Source organism: Centroberyx gerrardi, chromosome 23 (assembly GCF_048128805.1).
Source record: "Centroberyx gerrardi isolate f3 chromosome 23, fCenGer3.hap1.cur.20231027, whole genome shotgun sequence".
Classification (NCBI taxonomy): domain Eukaryota; kingdom Metazoa; phylum Chordata; class Actinopteri; order Beryciformes; family Berycidae; genus Centroberyx; species Centroberyx gerrardi.
Window position 1 is genome coordinate 19,029,702 of NC_136019.1, and position 18,357 is coordinate 19,048,058.

Here is an 18,357-nt window from a genome sequence, read left to right on the forward strand (position 1 = left end):
TCATGTCTGAGCAAATGCCATAGTCATGTATGAACAGCATCATTGGGGGAAGATAACAGTATGAATGCAGCATACAATATAATATACCAAAAATATATGCTTAAATATGCTTCGACATATGAATTATATATTAAAGAGGGAATTTGTTTATTAATTTTTTTTTTCAAAAAAGTCCTGTTCAAAAGAGAGTGGACAATTTCACGCTTTTATTTTGAAAGCAGAACCGTCCCTCTTCCGCTGTTATTTCCATGAAGGTGGTGGTGCAGCCCAACAGTATGCAGCAGGTGAAGCGAGAGGTTTCACTCCTGCCAACTTCGGCCGTCGGTTAAATACTCAACTGTTCTGTTTTAGCTGGGGGTCAGTGAGATGGTCTCGTATTCAGTTCAATATCTTTGTTTGATTTAGCTAAACAGCCTAATTTTTAAGCGTCTAATAGCGTTGTGAGGCCTAGATGTGTCTTTAAATTTGTTCAAAATAATTTAGCAGTTTGGCAAGTGTTCCTGCTTCGCACATGCGTGGTCTGGTGACGTCTGATATCAGTAATGAATATTTATGAACGGTGAATAATTAGCTGTTGTACATATTAGTTAGGCATTTTGCTAGCTCACTATTCATTAATATTCTCATTTTAGACAGTAGTACGCATGTGCAAGGTGATTTCCGGGTCTAAGCTTTCCATAACAGGAGGTGAATTATCTTGACTGAAACACACTATGGACGCCCCTCCTTCATAGTGTAGGCCTATGTCAGTGTATTTCTTGTTTTCAGCAGTGACAGAAGAATAGAACTTACTCAAGCAGAAATATATCACAGGTTTAACATAGGATCAACAGGCCTTGTCTGCTTGTCTGTTACTTGATATGCTGTATAACATGTGGAAACACTCCCCCTCTTGAAAGTAATTATAGGCCTAGAGTACAAGCCATGACGCAACCCTTACAAAGAAATCACTATAATATATTCCCATAGGAACCTATACATGAAAAAAATGGAAATAGACGACCATCTGTTACATAACTGTAGCAGCAAAATCTTTATTTTTGCCTGTGGCACCTGACATTAAAAATAAATGGGTGGATCCCCCATGTAGCCTTCTGTATCTGTCCATGTAAATATCACTGAGCATCCAGGCTTGCATCCAAGTGGTGGACAGAGGGAAAGCATACTGCTTTTCCACAAAGATAAACAGAGAGACGCTAACCAGTCACAGCACTGTAGGCTTCTTACCCACTCCACTTCATGAGGCATCATCATCATCATCATCATCATCATCATCCATATTCTGTAAACCATACTCTGACTTTTTCAAGTGTGTACATCTTGTGGGAAGAGGACATTGTCTCAAAAAGTTCACTGTCTAAAGGAACTTATGACACCAAGGAAGCATTAAAGAAGAAGCCGCCCAAATAACTAACTAACCATCCAGCCTTAGAGCTGCTACAAGTTCTCATTTTCTCACTTTTAGCATAATGCTAGTCGCCAACAATTACTTAACATGCTGCATGCTAAAGCGTTAGCATAGAGCCATGATTTTGATGAGATGTTTTTGGTGCCAATCCTCTGGTCACATATTGCGTAAGGTGACCAATGGGCCAAACTCACCCAGTCAGAGTAGCCCTTTAAATCTTCATTTGAATCATTAATTTGACTGAGCCAAACACTGTATATGGTTTTATATTCCATTTATATTACATTATATTTAAGGCATTTAGCTGACAGTCTTATCTAGTGTTACTTAATGAGTGCTACAGTAGAATAAGCTTCAATTCCTAGACCCCCAACATTGAAGATAAGAAAAGATGAAACTCTATTGATCCACATGAAATTAGGTATCTGCAGCTGCAAAAGTAATAGGATACATAGAATATAAGCAAAGCAAGTAATAGAAATAATGAAGCAATAAAATAGAACATTAACAATTGTGGGGTTATACAAACATGCTGCTGACAATTTCAACATGTTAAGCAGACTGTATGGGTGGAAATATGGGGGGAAAGTATCATTTGCATACATGGATTCAGTTACAGTTGTTACGGTTACTTACAGTTGGTACTTACAGATATTAATAACAGTCACAATTGCTTACTTAAATATAGATTACTACATTTAAACATGTTCAATATATATAAATGTGTGTTTAAATGTAATAGAATTACAAATCAGTATGTACACAATGAAACAGTGGAATCATTATGAAAATATAATTAGTATATGCAGAACAATGAGAGGGTTATGTGAAAAGTGAAGAAGCATGTAAATTAACAGTAATACACATAATGTGAAATAGGTGTATTTCTGTAAATGTATCTACACATTCACATTTCCCTTCCTCAACTGAATTGAACTGGTGTTTTTTGCCCTCTGGTGTTCCCATCCAGGAACTGAACCTTTCAGTATTGTACAGTATGAAGTGTGTATCAGTGATGCACTGTGCTTTGGACGTATGTGTTACGGTCCATGTACACATGGACCGGTCAATTTGTACATTTACCGACAGTGTGGTTCATGTATACATGGACCGGTCAGTTTGTACATTTACCAGCAATGTGGTAAATGTACAAATAGCTTGGCAAAAATTTTCACATATCCCCATTTATTTCCACATGCCCCGGTTCATCTGAAAGTATTTACATTTACTGGTTTGTTTGCAGACAAACTGACCGGTTCAAGTATACATGTATCACACTGCCTGTAATTGTACAAACTGACCGGTACATGTGTACATTGACCATTTTTCCACATAAACAGTAACATATGCATTTAATGTATTTTGGGTCCTAGAAGCATGACATGACTGCAGCCCTGTGGAATATTAATTTTAGTGAGGATATTGATTACTAAACTAACTCAGCTGTAACTCAGCACATATAACTCAGCTGTGCCTTCCCCTCTCTCTCAAATGTTATTTGATTTCAGTCCTAATCATAAACAGTTTCATGTAAATAAATGTTCTTTATGCTGCTGTCTATTGTCAATTGATATAACAATATTGATTGAATCTACTGTATATCCAGTTCATGAAAGCTTTTACATTTGCTGTTCTGAACACCCCCTGTGTCTGGTAAAAATCCTCTGGCGCACAGGAAGTGATATTCATTGTTTGGTTTTTTTAATAAACAGAAGAAGAGCTGGGTAGTTAGCATGAGCAGTGACAGCCACCATGGCTGAACAGACAAAGAATAGAGCGCCACCTACAGAAACTCAAACTGCATCAACAGGAAATCCAAGGAGAAAGACGTCACAGTACCGGACACAGTTTGATTGACTCTCATATTATAAACTGGGAACTCACGGATTACCACTTTAAGTTTATCCATGGAAACTGGAAGGCAGTACCTCTGATCCAAAATCTGGCTAAGATATCCCAACATGAGCCTGAGTGTGGATCTTTTATCTGTAGTCTGAGGTGTCAACAATATCCAGAAGAGGGCAGCCCAGTCCAAACATAAGCCTGGTCTCCAAACAGTTCATGAAATGAGCTCATTGTCTTGAAATGCAAATACATGCTCTGCATCCAAAGTGAGAGAAATAGGTTTTCCAATGAAAGAATTATGTGAAGGAGACACGACTAGAAACAGGCAGTAGTTTGACATTGAAATAGTGCAGTGGAAAGTAATGATGTAGTGGATGGGTGTATACATTTACCTTCAACTCTGATGATCCATGTTCAATTCCCAACTCATGGCAAGAAAGTTTTGTGCTGTGAGTAAAGTTAAAATTTTAAGAGAAAGCTTTTTGTATTTAACCATGACCAAAACCCTCACCCTAACCTTAACCAAATTGTTTTACTTGCCAAAACTTTACCATTATCCAACCTTTTCAAGTGACAAACAGGTGAAAATGACGTGTCCAATTTGTGCTATACTGTCACATAATCCAATTTGTAGTGGAAGAATGCAATGTTCACGCAATTTGTGTCCACAACACCTAATCTGCATTTCAGAATTTCTGCTAATTTCACAAAAGTTTCTAAAACTGTGACACAAAGAGTCATACCAGTAAAGCCTGTTAGAATGGTCTTATGTCCACTGAAAAAATGAACATTGAGCCTATTAGCTATTAAAAAAAATAGATTAAGTTAAATAAAGACAGTTTCATGGAAATAATGGAAAGTGAATGGTGAGGTGAAGGGAATCTATCATTGTCCAAGAAATTGCCTTATGTGAGATTAGCGACATAAATCAAAGGAATTGTTCAGCATGTTTGTTTTTCTGTTTTGTTGTTCTTTGTCACATACAGAAAGATTGGTGGACAGTTCAGATGTAGTAGACTCTTAAAGCGATGCTGTAGATGTAAGACTAAGACTAAAGTAATAGATTGTCTCAAGGTTTGGTGGTTTGTGGTGATGGCCTTCCTGTTTTTCTCTAACGTCACACTGACAGGCCACAGCAGAGCACAGCCACTTCCGTTTAGTCGCCCTTATAGACAAAGGCCATAAACTGCAGTGGTGATACTGCCTTATAAATTGAAATAAAAGTCTCTGAAAGGGCATCTGCTCTTGCTCTATAGATAAAATGCTTCTAAAGATGTGGCTTAACCAACTCACATCCTCTTCACCACAGGGAGGCTTCCTAGTTGCCAAAAGGCTGCTGGTTTGATCCCCAGTACCCAGTCCTGGTGAACTGCCTTGAGCAAAGGCACATAACCCAGATGTACATGCATGTGTATCAACCTGCTCCAAAGACAGGCACTGGAAACTAGCAAACACTAGTTACAGTAAAAATACAGGATGTGATATCATGCAATGGACAGATGCCTTTTTGTATCCCCAGGTGTAGCTTTATCTTACTTTGTAAAAAATAAACCATATGTGCATATATAACATTCACTCCCACAGATGTTTGGAATATGTACTGTATATAGATTATAAAGACTACTGGGGAGAGCAGAGGTCCTTGTTTCAGAGCAAGCCACCTCAATATAGTGCTTCAGTATATTAATATAGCAATGTCTTGGCGAGGACTGCATCCTACTCTGACACATGTTTTACACCTCTTTGTAGAGAAAGAGTGTGTTAACATCAGCATGCGTCACTTTCCCTGAGTGGCTGATGTTCAGACACAAAAGAGGCATTGAGCTATCGTTGTATTAATCTGTACTGCGCCGCTAGAGATGCTGCTCGACGCCTTTATCTTGACATTGTTTTGGACTGGTAAGATATTTCCTTTGATTACGGCTGTGTTTTCAACACACTTTGTGAATACAGATGTAGAAAGCCACCTGCTGTTGCAGAGCAACTATCATCTTTATCATAAGTGAAAAAATGCACATGATTTATAAATGCAAAGTCTCACATCAGGTTCAACTCTTAAGTGTTCAAACTCAGCTGTTTGGTACTTGAATGAAAAAGTGTGCTACAAAATAATATTTTTTAAGTTTAATTTAAAAATTGCTTTCTGACATAACTCAGTCTGTTGGATTAGTGATAGAAATGTTCTGTGTTTTCACTGATGGCTCTGTTAAGGTGTCAGATTGGGTACGTCTGTCTCCCATGGACAAGCCTCTGGTACCAGTTTCTCGGTCTCCCAGTCCCCTCTGAGTATCCAGGCCATGGTTGGGGAACCGGTGCGCATCAGCTGCCTCTGGAGCGGCCAACACAACAGATCCAGGGTCAAGGTACACTGGCTCAAAGAAGCCCCTGCACTGCCAGAGGAGGAACGTCTTCTGAAGAAGGACCTCGTCTTCGATCTTAATGAGAGTCACCTCCATATCCAAAAGTTTGCCCTAAAGGATGCAGGGAAATACGTATGCATGGTTACTGTGGAGATACCAGAGTTTCGGCAAGGCGAAGGTGCCGGGACCAGTCTTGAGGTGAAGCCACAGGAGAGCGAGGAAGGACCAGCACAATCAAGTACGATCCTCAAATCCTCCAATGAGTTGTTGGAATTCAGGAAGCACATGCATTACATTAAAGATACATACAGTGGCTAAGGAATGTATTCATCGCCTTCTACTTTTTACACATTTTCCTGTACTACAAAATCAGTTCAATATACTGTACATTTATTTGGATTTTCGACCAAAAAACCCAAATAAATGTATCTGGAACTAATTTTAGCAGCACAACAATATCTGCATAAAGTCAAGGGAGGTGAGTACTTTTCACTGTAAATTTAGGCTGCTCTTGAACACCACATAGCAAGCTTATGTGGTTCCTTGTTTGGAGCCAGTAGTTCATTTCAAAAGAGGTTTCCCCATAGCATGCCCTTACAAAGAAGTAGTATACTTTAAGTTTACTTTTTAAAGTATACTTAAGTATAAAAAAGTATACTAAATTTGGGGAACTATAAGTATACTTTTGTGTTAATCTTTGGGACTAACTTGGCCCACTTTTTAGTTTATAAAAGTATACTTGTAAATATACTTAAAGTTAACTCAAAGAACATTACTACAATATATTTGATGGGACATATCTGTATACTTTCAGTATACTAGTTGACTCAAACAAATACTTCTTGGTAAACTGCAAGTACTATCTTGCAGAACCTAGGACCCTCTGGCTATGAGGCAACACTGCTAACTACTGAGCCAGCATGCCACACTTATTGCATACTGTTAGGGTGCTTAAGTAAGGCTTAAGTATGATTAAGGCTTCAGTATACTTAAAGTATACTTTAAGAATACTACTGTACTTTAAGTATGCTTGTAGTATTATTAAAAGTATAAGCCTAAGTATAATATCCTCAGTACCTTTTTGCAAAAGTATAAAGTATTCAACAAGTCTAAAAGTTCAAGTATAACTTCAAGAATACTATTCTCAAGTGTACCTTTTGCAAGTACAACAAAGAAAAATAAAAGTATACTTGCTCATTTTTTAGTTTAAAATAAGTATACTAAAAGTGAACTGAAGTAAACTTCTCTTTTAAAGGAATAGTTCACCCAAAAATTAAAATTCTGTCATCATCTACTCACCCTCATGCCAGTTGAAACACAGGTAAAGTTTGTCCATATAACACACAGGGAGGTTGCCAGCACAACTCCATAGCAGCCTTCTCCAAAACAACTGAAGTCAGTGGGGACCAGTTCTTCAGAGTTCCAAAAACACATTTTGTCACGGTTGTGACTTTCAGTCCCTTTGTTCATTGTTTAGCTTTTGTAGTTCTTTGTGTATTATGTTTCCCTGTCTAGTTCTTTTAGTTGTACGTGTACCATGTTTCCTGTCTGCCCCAGCTGTGTCTCATTTGTAATCACCCCCCATGTGTATATTAATCTTGTTCCCCAGTCAGTCTTTGTTGAATCATTATTTCCTGTTACGTGTCAGTTAAGTGCTCCTGTCTCTGTTTACCTGTTGTTTCCTGCACCTGTTATATTAAACACCCAGTCTTGGGGTTTGATCACTACCTGCCTCACTGTCCTGCATTTGGGTCCTCACCACACCTCACCGTGACACATTTACACCATAATTTAGTGCAAATCTTAACTACAGCTGATTGATTTGCTACAAATAATGGTGTATAGGTCGTTCTATTCACAGTGTGATTGTTTGGCTGTTTTTGTTTTGGAACTCTAAAGAACAGGGGCCTATACTACGAAGCAAGTTCAACAAAGTCAGGGTATGTTTGAGTTAGCCGGCTTCACTAAACCTAACATTGGCGATCCAGATAACCGGTCTCACGTAGCTGGTTATCAACTGGCTCTGTCAACCCAGGATTTACCTATCCAGCTATGAGCGCGTTCACATGAAAGAGGCGGGGTTTGTAACAAATAGCCAATCACTTGCAACAGACAGATCCAGATCAGAGAATTCGGATAAGATAAGATGAAAGTATTGATCCCCGTGGGGAAATTAGATAGTTGTGCAGCAAAAGTAATATGATTCAGCGGGGAAAAGGACATAGAATATAAGCGCAAAACTATAAAAATAAGTAATAGCCTAAAAATAGGCGAAAATAATAAAATAGGCTAATCAAACAATAAAAGCCATAAACAATAGACCTAATTATAGGATGATATAAGCCCTAATATTTCCTGCTGACATTTTCAACACATGGGTATCGGAAAGAAATGGATAACTACTAACATTGGGTTCTTCTCTCAAGAAGAACAAATTCTTATAATGAATAACTGTCAGCATTACAAAACATAACCGCGAAAAGTAAAAGTTGTTTCTGCTTCCAAGGCTAGAGAGGATTACTGGAGGAACTGCCCCGTCATTAGGACACAGTGGGCATATTTTTCATTGATAAAATAGTTTGTGGACACATTGAGGCTGTAAAAAGATTTTCTATTCATAAAGTCGGCCTCATGTTCTTCGGGGCTGCGGTAATGGAATATGAATAGCCGACATTGAACCAAACACTGTTGGGAATCCAATTAAATAAAGTCAGTGCAATTAATATATGCAACAGTAACTTTAATCCATTAATAATATGGTCAATTAAGTCGCCTACCTGCTATATCTCCAAAATAATAAGTTATCATGGAAAACAACGTGATTCTACTGGTCTGTAAACATGTCGCCCTGCGAACAGCACTTCTTACTGTCTGTTCATTCAAAAATAGCCTAACAGTTTTCAGTTTTTTATTGGGATTTTCATTTGTATATTTGTCCATATCGGGATCCTGTAGGAATGGTGACTCCCTGTTTCCAGAGAGCTGATTGGTCAGGAGGCGGGCCTTTCATACGTTTTGATCCGATACCCTGAACTTAACCTGCTCCGGAGCAGGTTAGCCGTGCAGCATAAGTTACCATGGTGATCTACCCCGGTTAAAAGTGAACCACCTTCGTGAGACTGAAAAGCCAGGGTTAAACCCAAAGCTAGCTCGCTAACCCCAAATCCTGCTTCGTAGTACAGGCCCCAGGTCCCCATTGACTTCAGTTGTGCTGGCAACCTCCCTGTGTGTTATATGGACTAACAAATTTCACCTGTGTTTCATTTGGCATGAGGGTGAGTAGATGATGACAGAATTTTCATTTTTGGGTGAACTATTCCTTTAAGGGTTCTTGATGATAGTAATTGACCAACTGTCTCTGTGGATGAATTTCAGGTCCAGACTGGCAGGAAGTGTTGATTTCTGTCCTCCGCTATCTGCCCTTCCTCACCCTTCTTCTAACCTTCTTCTACCTGAACAGAAGAGGGATCAAACCTCAGCAACACAAACCAGGTACAATTCCATATTCACTCCATGTGTTACAATCACATCACTGAAAGCATAAACAACTGATAACTGTATGCATTAAGAGCATACATGGTACATTATGACTTTGATTGATCGGTGCATTCCTGTTTCAGCAGCTCCTACAAATGAACCCACTTCAGCCCAGAGAGGAGAAGAAGGTGAAGAGGAAGGAGGTGTGAGGGGAATAGAAGACGATGCAGTAGATGGATCATGCCTGGTGGAAGAGGCGCCCACGCAGGAAGTGCACAACAGCGAACAGGAAGGAGAGAGGAAGTGAGGAGGGAGAAGAAAACTGTGTCTGATGGTTACATTGTCTTGGTCTGAAATTTCATGCACTGTTCCATCAGCACAAGACAAGGAAGTCCCAAGGGTTGTCCTGCTGTTTTCAATCGCAAATGACTGTAGACACTCGAAAGCCTCTGTTGTCAGTGTATTTATATCAACGGTAATCTGGGCTTTGTGGAAGATATAAAAAGGGTGCTCAGTATTGGTTAGGTCTTGTTCCTCTGCACTCATCTTCCTGACAATTCATTAGGTTTGCATAATTTGTTCAAGCAAAACTAGGATTTTGTGAAACATGAAACATATAGTAGGCTATATTGTAAGTTATTCTGTTTTCTTTAAAAAAATCCATTTCCTGTGCAGTCTTGTCAGAAACCACATGTGATTTCCTGTTTATCAATAGCCACAACACCAAAACACCAACGACATTTGACATAAGAGAGGCATGAAGGAGTGAAGGGCAAAAATACAGACACACACTGAATTATCAAAGTCATCCTTGGTTTGTCAGAATCATTTTGAAATAAAGTTAACTCTGGAAGGCCTTTCCTTGTCTTTGTGTCTGTTTTTCATAAAGAGAGGATAAATGGAAATACTGGATACTGAATACTGTATGCTAAAGTGTTAGCATGGTGCCTACTATTGCTAAAGTGTTAGCATGGAACCTACTATCACTCAACATACTGTATGCTAAAGTGTTAGCATGGTGCCTACTATTGTGTTAGCATGGAGGGCTGGAACAGAGACAGTAGGGGAGAGCGGGGTAAGTTGAGTCAGTGGGTAAGTTGAGCCACCTCCTGTATCCTAGCAATGATAAACACTATGGGGCTAATTCATAAAACTTACCGGCAGGTTTAGCGTGATGTTAGGGGAACATACCGTCACGGTAGGGTGTTTCCTCATTCATAAACATGAAATATTGGAATGTTATTTGCGTTACCGTTTTCCCCGTTCTTCCACCCCTTTTGATCATCTACATATTGGGAAAGCGATTCATAACAGCACAGCACGCCGCAAAAAATACCACCTGTTCTAGTCGGACGGTATATTGTAGAAATGAATGTTAACTAATGAAAATGAATGTCAATTATTTAAAAATCAATAGATAAAGTCACATTGTGTCCTAGGGGATTAATTATCATTGGAAACGTGAAAATGTTTAATAAATATGACTCGTACACTGGCTCTGATTGCAGTTGTAAACGCCAGTTTCCATTTGATTTGATTCAGTTTATCATGATAAAAAAGAGAAGATGACCATATGCACATCCCATAAACCTTTTAGCAGCTGCTGGAGTGAAGTAGAGCTGAAGTATTTAAGAATGAGAACGCTGCACATTGCTGCCAATGCTCCCATATATTTATCTTACAACGTTTTGATAGATCTTCATCAGTTCACGATCACCACCAATCAATTTATAATTAGGCATTAAGGAAGAGACTTCCATTTCAACATGGTTGCGAATAAACCTGCCACATAGGATAAGTACATTTATGCTCATAAAACTGTTTTTTGCAACAAAAACAAAAGATTTTACATTCATTTTTTCATGGCTGTTGTCTCAATACCAATTTAGCTACATTCAAACATATATACAATAAATGTTGGTCTACTACCAAGGACTAAAACTACATGAATAAAATAGCAAAAGGTTAGCTGTGAACTTAGTGTGTAGACTTTAAAATAAATAAAGAAAGAAAAGGTGGCTGTGGGATAAGTTGAGCCACGGGGTAAATTGAGTCAGTTGTTCAACTTACCACCTTGTTGATTTCTGATATTAACAACAGTATTTTAATGAATAACTGCAATTTATGTATTTATTTGTTTGAACAATATAGAGCAGTGTTTCTGAACCCAGTCCTCAAGGACACCCTGTCCTGCAACTTTTAGCTCCAAGTCTAGTCTTGCACACCTGATTTAATTAAGGTGTCATGAGAATGTGTGGCCTTTAACTAAATCAGGTGTGCAGGAGTAGAGTTGTATTTTGTATTTCCCTGCAGCCTGGATAGATGGAATATTGAGTAGGTGTGGCTTCACAGCTAGCTGTGCAAGAATTAAGTAGACAGACAAGGTGGTAAACATTCCATCAAAGTCCCTATTATATTTTGTTTCCATGTTCCTAAGTCTAGTTTGTGTTGCCTATGTGTGATTTTAACATGTTTAATTCCAACAAGTAGCCACTTTAGCCTTTATTAGGGCTTTGTTCAATAAAAAAAAGTTAAGTCATGGAATATTGAGTTGTAGGGGAATATTGAAATGGATGTTTAATAGCCTAGAGTGTACACGAAGCCTATTTGTTGCTGTTGGATTGCGGTTTGTTAAGAAACACATTTGCATTTAATTTGCAGAAATGTCCTTTTTTTTTTATTTAGCTTTGAATCTTTTATTTTCAAGACTTTTCAATTAATGTTACTTGTAAGGTAATGTTACATCTAACTCAGGTTGGTTTGCAAACTTACATGCAAGAACATTTTACTACTGCTCTAGTTTACTATTAATGTTACGAGAAAAATATTGAAAAAATAAGCCAAAAAATTGTTTTAATAAGGATGTTTTAAAGTGACTTCAATTTGTCAAATTGTCTTCAGTCTCATTTGACATAGAAATAGTTTATTTGTACTTTATCTAGACACCAACATGAATAATTCAGTGGCTCAATTTACCCCCTTGCTAGGAACAACTTACCCCCACCCTGGAGCAAATTGAGCCAAGGAGCCACATTTCATTATTCTTTCATTTAGCTGCATTCTTCCAAGTTCATTTGAAAGTCAAGATCATGAAATATCGGTGGAAGCATTTGTTTTAGCTCTGTCTCATTTTTCCTTGCTAAGGTAACGTTTTGATTAAAAACTGGCTCATCTTACCCCGCTCTCCCCTATTATATAGAGGAGACAGGGCACTCCCAGATGTTACCGTCAGCTCCCTATGGACTGCATGCATGACATGACTGTTTACTGTTGACACCATGGCAAGTGTATGGGACTGCCTTAAACCAGACTTGTCTTGATTGTCATAATCTCACTGTTTTGTGAAGCAGTGGATGGCGCTGTATGGATGGTGTTGTATACAATTCATCAGTGTTTCTAAATATGAAATGTATGTATATCAGAACTTAAGACGACCCCCCATTCAAAGAGATAGTTTTGTCTTGTTTGTCAAAAAATTACTGCTCAGGGGGCTCAGGCGCCCGAGTGAACTGACTTCTCTTAAAGGGACTTTGGCTGGAGTCAACACAGGAACACGTGGATGGTTTTTGTGTCTACGCTCTCATCACTTACGAGGTAAGTTGAGCAACGGGCCAATAAATAAGGGACTTTCATCAGTGATTGTGAAGCAGAACAGAAGCAAATATCTTTTCTAGGAGAAGAGCAGAGAGGGGAAAACAAACTTTTGAAACTCAACTATTAGAACCTCACTGCCTTCTACTCATCTGAACGGGATGGAACAAAGGCTGTGGTTTTTAACACTTCTTTTTCTACACACATTTCACATAAACCCGAAGACAAGATGATGCTTTTCATGTGTGTGTGAGGGAGGGACTTCGCTCTAAAGAGATGAGTGGCAGAAGGCAGTGTTGAATCAGTGTGGAATGATGAAGCTTCTACTGAGCAGTCTGCTTCTCGTCTCTCTCTCTGCCCTCTCATCATGGAGTGAGTACAAACACATCTAGTTTGCAGCTTAGGCTTTCAAATGACTGTGTGAAAATGCGTGGAATCCAAAATCCGATTAAATCACTGTGATTGATTTTAAACATGTCATGTATGATGTCTGCCGTCCATACAACACAAAAACCCTCACAGCGATTTTGTTGAATCTTGTGAAAAACTTCATGTCATTGAACTGATGTACGTATGGTCTGGTAATGAACTAATGAATCGTTTATCGTTCTGTCTCTTAGGTGTTTTATCTGAAAACAAATTTGTTGTGACCCAGTCTCCTGATGTCACCATCAAGGAGGGGGAGACTGTGCAGATAGACTGCTGCTGGAATATGGACATAACAAAAGGGAGAGTTAACTGGCTGAAAAATCTAACAAACATTAATGAGACAATCTTTACGGCTGTAATCAACAATAACGGCCAGCATCAGGGATCTCTGAAGAAGGAAGAATGTAACTGTTCAAATTTGACCTTTTCAAATATCATGAAAAATTATTCAGGTAGATACATCTGCAAGGTATTTGTGGAGATACCACAGCTAAACGAGGCCCAAGGAAACGGCACTGTCATCACAGTTACAGCCAGACACAACACAGCCAACCAACCAACCAATGGTAGGTGACAAAACACCAGTGACAACATATACAAAGTGTTGCTGTGAGGGTTAGACTTTATCCACTCGGTGTGGTTCAACTCTGATATGATGAATATGATGCAGTTTGATTGATTACATATGTCAATGGTGATTTCTTTTTAAATGTGGCATTGCCCTGGGTGTGTTAACAGTAAATCAAAAGAAAAGGCAACATGTTTTCAGAGATGGTTGAAATCAATGGCTCGGCTTGGAATACTTGAAGTTTACCAATTCACACAAAGAAGTAAAATAAAGGGCTGCCTGGTGGCTCAGTGGTCTGTCTTAGACGTCCTGGGTTCAAATCCCACCTGTCTTTCCTGTCTCTCTTTGCTTTGATCTGTCCAGTGAAGGCAAAAATGGCAAAATAAATAAATTTTAAAAAATCATCTTTTTAAAAAAAAAATATATATATATCAGAGTGGTGATATCTGTTTGGTGATGCTCAGATAGACAACGTAAAAGCTGAAAACCTTTTTCATTTGAATGATTTGACAACAAAAATTGATCGGTGACTAGTTCTTGTTAACAAAAAAAGATTGCCCACTAGGAACACAGACAAAAACAGCAACAAAAATTAAATGTTTACATGCTTAGTTGAAAAAGGAAATTATTTATAATGGCTGAGCTATCTATCATAGTTAAAGGCAGAATCCTCAATGCAAACCTAAAGCCTAAACAACTGGGTAGCCCCAGCGTCAAAAATGAAAAAAATAGGAATGGGTGTATACTGTGCTCCCTCTTTAATTGACTGACTGAGCTATTGACACAAATATCAACAGCATACAGGCAAACGTGAGTTTTTAAATTGCATTTGCTGTATTTTGTGTGTTTTGTTGACATTAATAATATTTGAAAACAATATAGAAAACGGGCCAATGTGATATACAATGGGTTAGAACGCTGTAAAAGCCTTGGTCTCCTTCTAAAAATCAAACTCTTAAAGAATATATGTGAAAATTTTCCCCAAATTATATGGCCTAGGCCCAGATTGTGCATTTAATTGGTTATTGAAACTGAAGTATTTGGGTCAATAGTCTTAACCTCTTATGTAAAATAAAGGGGTGCTATTTAAAGAAGCTCTCAAGCACCCAAGTTTCAGAACACTTTCTGAGTCTAGACTTATAGATGTGAAACACTTAAAACTGGGTGTAGCTCAAAAATTGATTTGCCACATTTTGTGTTTCAAAACCTAAATATAGTGTTTAAAGTGCTCCCAAACACTGATATTAGTGTTTCAACTCAAACACCAATCCCAGTGTTATAAAGGCTGCATAGCACAACCTGATAACTGCTGTCTGCTTACTCCACCTTCTAACAGTGTACTTACCCACTCCACTTCATGAGCTATGAGGCATCATCATCATCATCAATATTCTGTAAACCATACACTGACTAAAGTGTATACCTCTTGTGGGAAGTGGACATTGTCTTATAAAAGTTCCCTGTCCAAAGAAACTTATAACACTTAGCGGGAAGCATAAGAAGCCGCCCAAATAAAATAAAATTAAACACACATACTATAATGCTGGTTCACCTTGGCTTAAAACTAAACTTATATTTCACTTAGAGGATTAACTTTTATACTGGATGAAATCATAGTTTAGCAGTTAATTCTGTTGCACCAAACTTTAAACCTAGTTTAAAGTTTCAATTTTCAAGTTTCAAGCAGGGTTTCAATTTAAACCTTCCTTTAAATCTCAGTTTAGCTCTTACTTTAAAGCTACACTAAGCGATTTTACGACCACTAGAGGATGACAGAAACCGCAACACATTTGTAAATAAACACAGCAAAGCTGCTGGACCACAGAAGCCCCAAAAGACAAACCTAGCGGAGGACCGTGGATAAAGGCTGATAGCTAACATAAACGTACCTACGGAGAATTGTCACCGGTTACCAGTCTATATTTGCCATATTTTTCTCCCGCTGAAGGGTACATGTCCCACAATGACAAGTGAAGAGGTAGGTAGCAAGTTTACTAGTTTAACAAGTTTACACGCTCGCTTCATCAATTCCGCCAGTATGATAATTGTTTTCAGGAATGGGAGGAGGAGCACGTAAACAGCGAGGGAGACGAGCTAGTTTTAAAAAAATGAAAAGCTACTGAATGGACCGGGAGGAGCTTTCGATTCGGTCCGAGTTTGACAACAAGCTTTAGAAAAGAGGAGAAAACAACAACACAGCTGGCCCGCATGTGTGGATATTTGTTCATTACGTCTCAAAAAAATCTCTACGTAGCACACGTTAGTTTCAGGATTGGTTATAGGGTCTGAAATTGCTTATTGCAGGTTTAAGTGTCACTTTTGTTTTGACACCGGGAGACTCTGTGGATTGAGTTCAGTGCTGCTGGTCTGCTGTCTGTGCATCTCCACATGACAGACATGACGTGATGTGACATTAGGCGCATTAGAGATCGATTTAGATCAATTTCTCTACATTGACCAACTTTTGATTTTGTGCTTCTGTATGGGAAGTGCTGTATCTCTTAGCCACAGACGCCCTCTAGAGGCCATCTGACGAAGCAACATCTCATTATCATCATCGTTACCTGACTGACTGACTGCCTGACCTGAATCTGCCTTGTGATGCACTCGGCTGTGGCGTGGGAAAAATTAAGACTCTTATTCCAGTTAATGAGATTAAGGCCTTTGTGAGAGACATGGTATCCAAATCAATCAGACTCTGTTCTTGCTTTTTATAGGTTGTTTGCTCACTGCTCCTTGTCTTTGTGACTGCCTCTTCTGGGTCAGATGTGCTGTGTTTTAACTCACTGTTTTATTGTTTTTTATAATGTATCTTAATTGTTTTGTTTTGTTTTATTGTCTTTTAAAATGTTTAATTGCTTCTGTTACTACTCCTTATTTGCTGCTGTCTTGGCCAGGTCTCCCTCGCAAAAGAGATTCTGAATCCCAAGTGGATTTCCTGGTTAAATAAAGGTTAAATAAAAATTAAATTAAAATTAAAATTAAAAAATACAGTTAACTTGTAGAACACGACTACAGTATACTTGATGGGACTGAAATAGACCATTTAAGTTTATATCTTTATACTTTCGTTACATTAGTTGACTCACACAAATACTAAAAGTGTACTAAAATATATTTCAAATACTAAAAGTGTACTAAAATATATTACTAATACATATTTTCCCTCTGGCTGTGAGGCAACACTGCTAACTACTGAGCAACCATGCCACACTTTTTTGCATTGCAATTGCATACTAAAAGTATAAGTTGAAGTATATTATTCTCAGTACGGCCTTGCAAAAGTATAAAGTATTCAACAAGTCTACAAGTACAAGTATAACTTCAAGAATGCTATTCTCAAGTGTACCTTTTGCAAGTACAACAAAGAAAAATAAAAGTATACTTGCTCATTTTTTAGTTTAAAATAAGTATACTAAAAGTGAACTGAAGTAAACTTCTCTTTTAATGGTTCTTGGTGATAGTAATTGACCAACTGTCTCTGTGGATGAATTTCAGATCCAATTTCAGGTCCAGACTGGCAGGAAGTGTCGATTTCTGTCCTCCGCTATCTGCCCTTCCTCACCCTTCTTCTAACCTTCTTCTACCTCAACAGAAGAGGGATCAAACCTCAGCAACACAAACCAGGTACAATTCCATATTCACTCCATGTGTTACAGTCACATCACTGAAAGCATAAACAACTGATAACTGTATGCATTAAGAGCATACATGGTACATTATGACTTTGATTGATCGGTGCATTCCTGTTTCAGCAGCTCCTACAAATGAACCCACTTCAGCCCAGAGAGGAGAAGAAGGTGAAGAGGAAGGAGGTGTGAGGGGAATAGAAGACGATGCAGTAGATGGATCATGCCTGGTGGAAGAGGCGCCCACGCAGGAAGTGCACAACAGCGAACAGGAAGGAGAGAGGAAGTGAGGAGGGAGGGGAAGAAAACCGCAACGGATGATTTCATTGCCTTGGTCTGAAATCTCATGCACTGTTCCATCAGCACAAAACAAGGAAGTCCCAATGGTTGTCCTGCTGTTTTCTTTATTTTGAGAATAGTTTGAAGGGTTAGATGGGATAAGCCAATACAATCGCAAACACAAATGACTGTAGACTGTCACTCGAAAGCCTCTGTAGTCAGTGTATTTATATCAAAGGTAATCTGGGCTTTGTGGAAGATATAAAGAGGGAGTTCTTGTTCCTCTGCACTCATCTTCCTGACAATTCATTAGGTTTGCATAATTCGCACAAGCAAAGCTAGGATTTAGTGAAACATATAGTATATTGTACGTTATTATTCTGTGTTTTCTTTAAAAGCCAGTGTCTCTCATCCATTAGCCTATATATATTAGGCTATAGTATCTACAATATTAGAGCAGTGTTTCTCTGTTCCAGTGAAAACACCAGAGGACATTTCCTGTGCAGTCTTGTCAGAAACCACATGTGATTTCCTTTATATCAGTGGCCACAACACCAAAACACCAACAACATTTGATGTAGAAGAGGCATGAAGGAGTGAAGGGCAAACACACAGACACACACTGAATTATCAAAGTCATCCTTGGTTTGTCAGAATCATTTTGAAATAAAGTCAACTCTGGAAGGTCTTTCCTTGTCTTTGTGTCTTAAAGAGAGGATAAATTGAAATACTGTATACATGCTAAAGTGTTAGCATGGTGCCTACTATTGC

General features: G+C 38.5%; 1 protein-coding gene and 1 long non-coding RNA gene across 3 annotated transcripts; both read left to right on the forward strand.

Annotated features, from left to right (window-relative positions):
• Positions 1-5,479: 5,479 nt before the first annotated feature.
• LOC144537862 (uncharacterized) lies at positions 5,480-9,960 on the forward strand. Its single transcript, XM_078281722.1, has 3 exons — positions 5,480-5,851; positions 8,989-9,105; positions 9,234-9,960. Exons 1-3 carry the CDS (start codon positions 5,551-5,553, stop codon positions 9,395-9,397), a joined length of 582 nt encoding a protein of 193 aa, XP_078137848.1. The 5' UTR covers positions 5,480-5,550; the 3' UTR covers positions 9,398-9,960.
• Positions 9,961-13,538: 3,578 nt separating this feature from the next.
• Positions 13,539-17,759, forward strand: LOC144537863 (uncharacterized). 2 transcript variants are annotated; one of them, XR_013503903.1, is made up of 3 exons: positions 13,539-13,676; positions 17,177-17,305; positions 17,437-17,759. It is a non-coding gene; the product is annotated as an uncharacterized LOC144537863 (long non-coding RNA). The 2 variants fall into 2 exon arrangements; XR_013503902.1 differs by having other exon boundaries at positions 17,189-17,305.
• Positions 17,760-18,357: the final 598 nt, after the last annotated feature.

What these genes read in the sequence shown, in the direction of transcription:
- LOC144537862 (XM_078281722.1), top strand. Translation starts at nt 5,551, where the DNA reads ATGGTTGGGGAACCGGTGCGCATCAGCTGCCTCTGGAGCGGCCAACAC. An exon ending in GGAAGGACCAGCACAATCAA is followed by an intron (nt 5,852 to 8,988) that starts GTACGATCCTCA and finishes GATGAATTTCAG; the next exon opens with GTCCAGACTGGCAGGAAGTG. An exon ending in ACCTCAGCAACACAAACCAG is followed by an intron (nt 9,106 to 9,233) that starts GTACAATTCCAT and finishes TTCCTGTTTCAG; the next exon opens with CAGCTCCTACAAATGAACCC.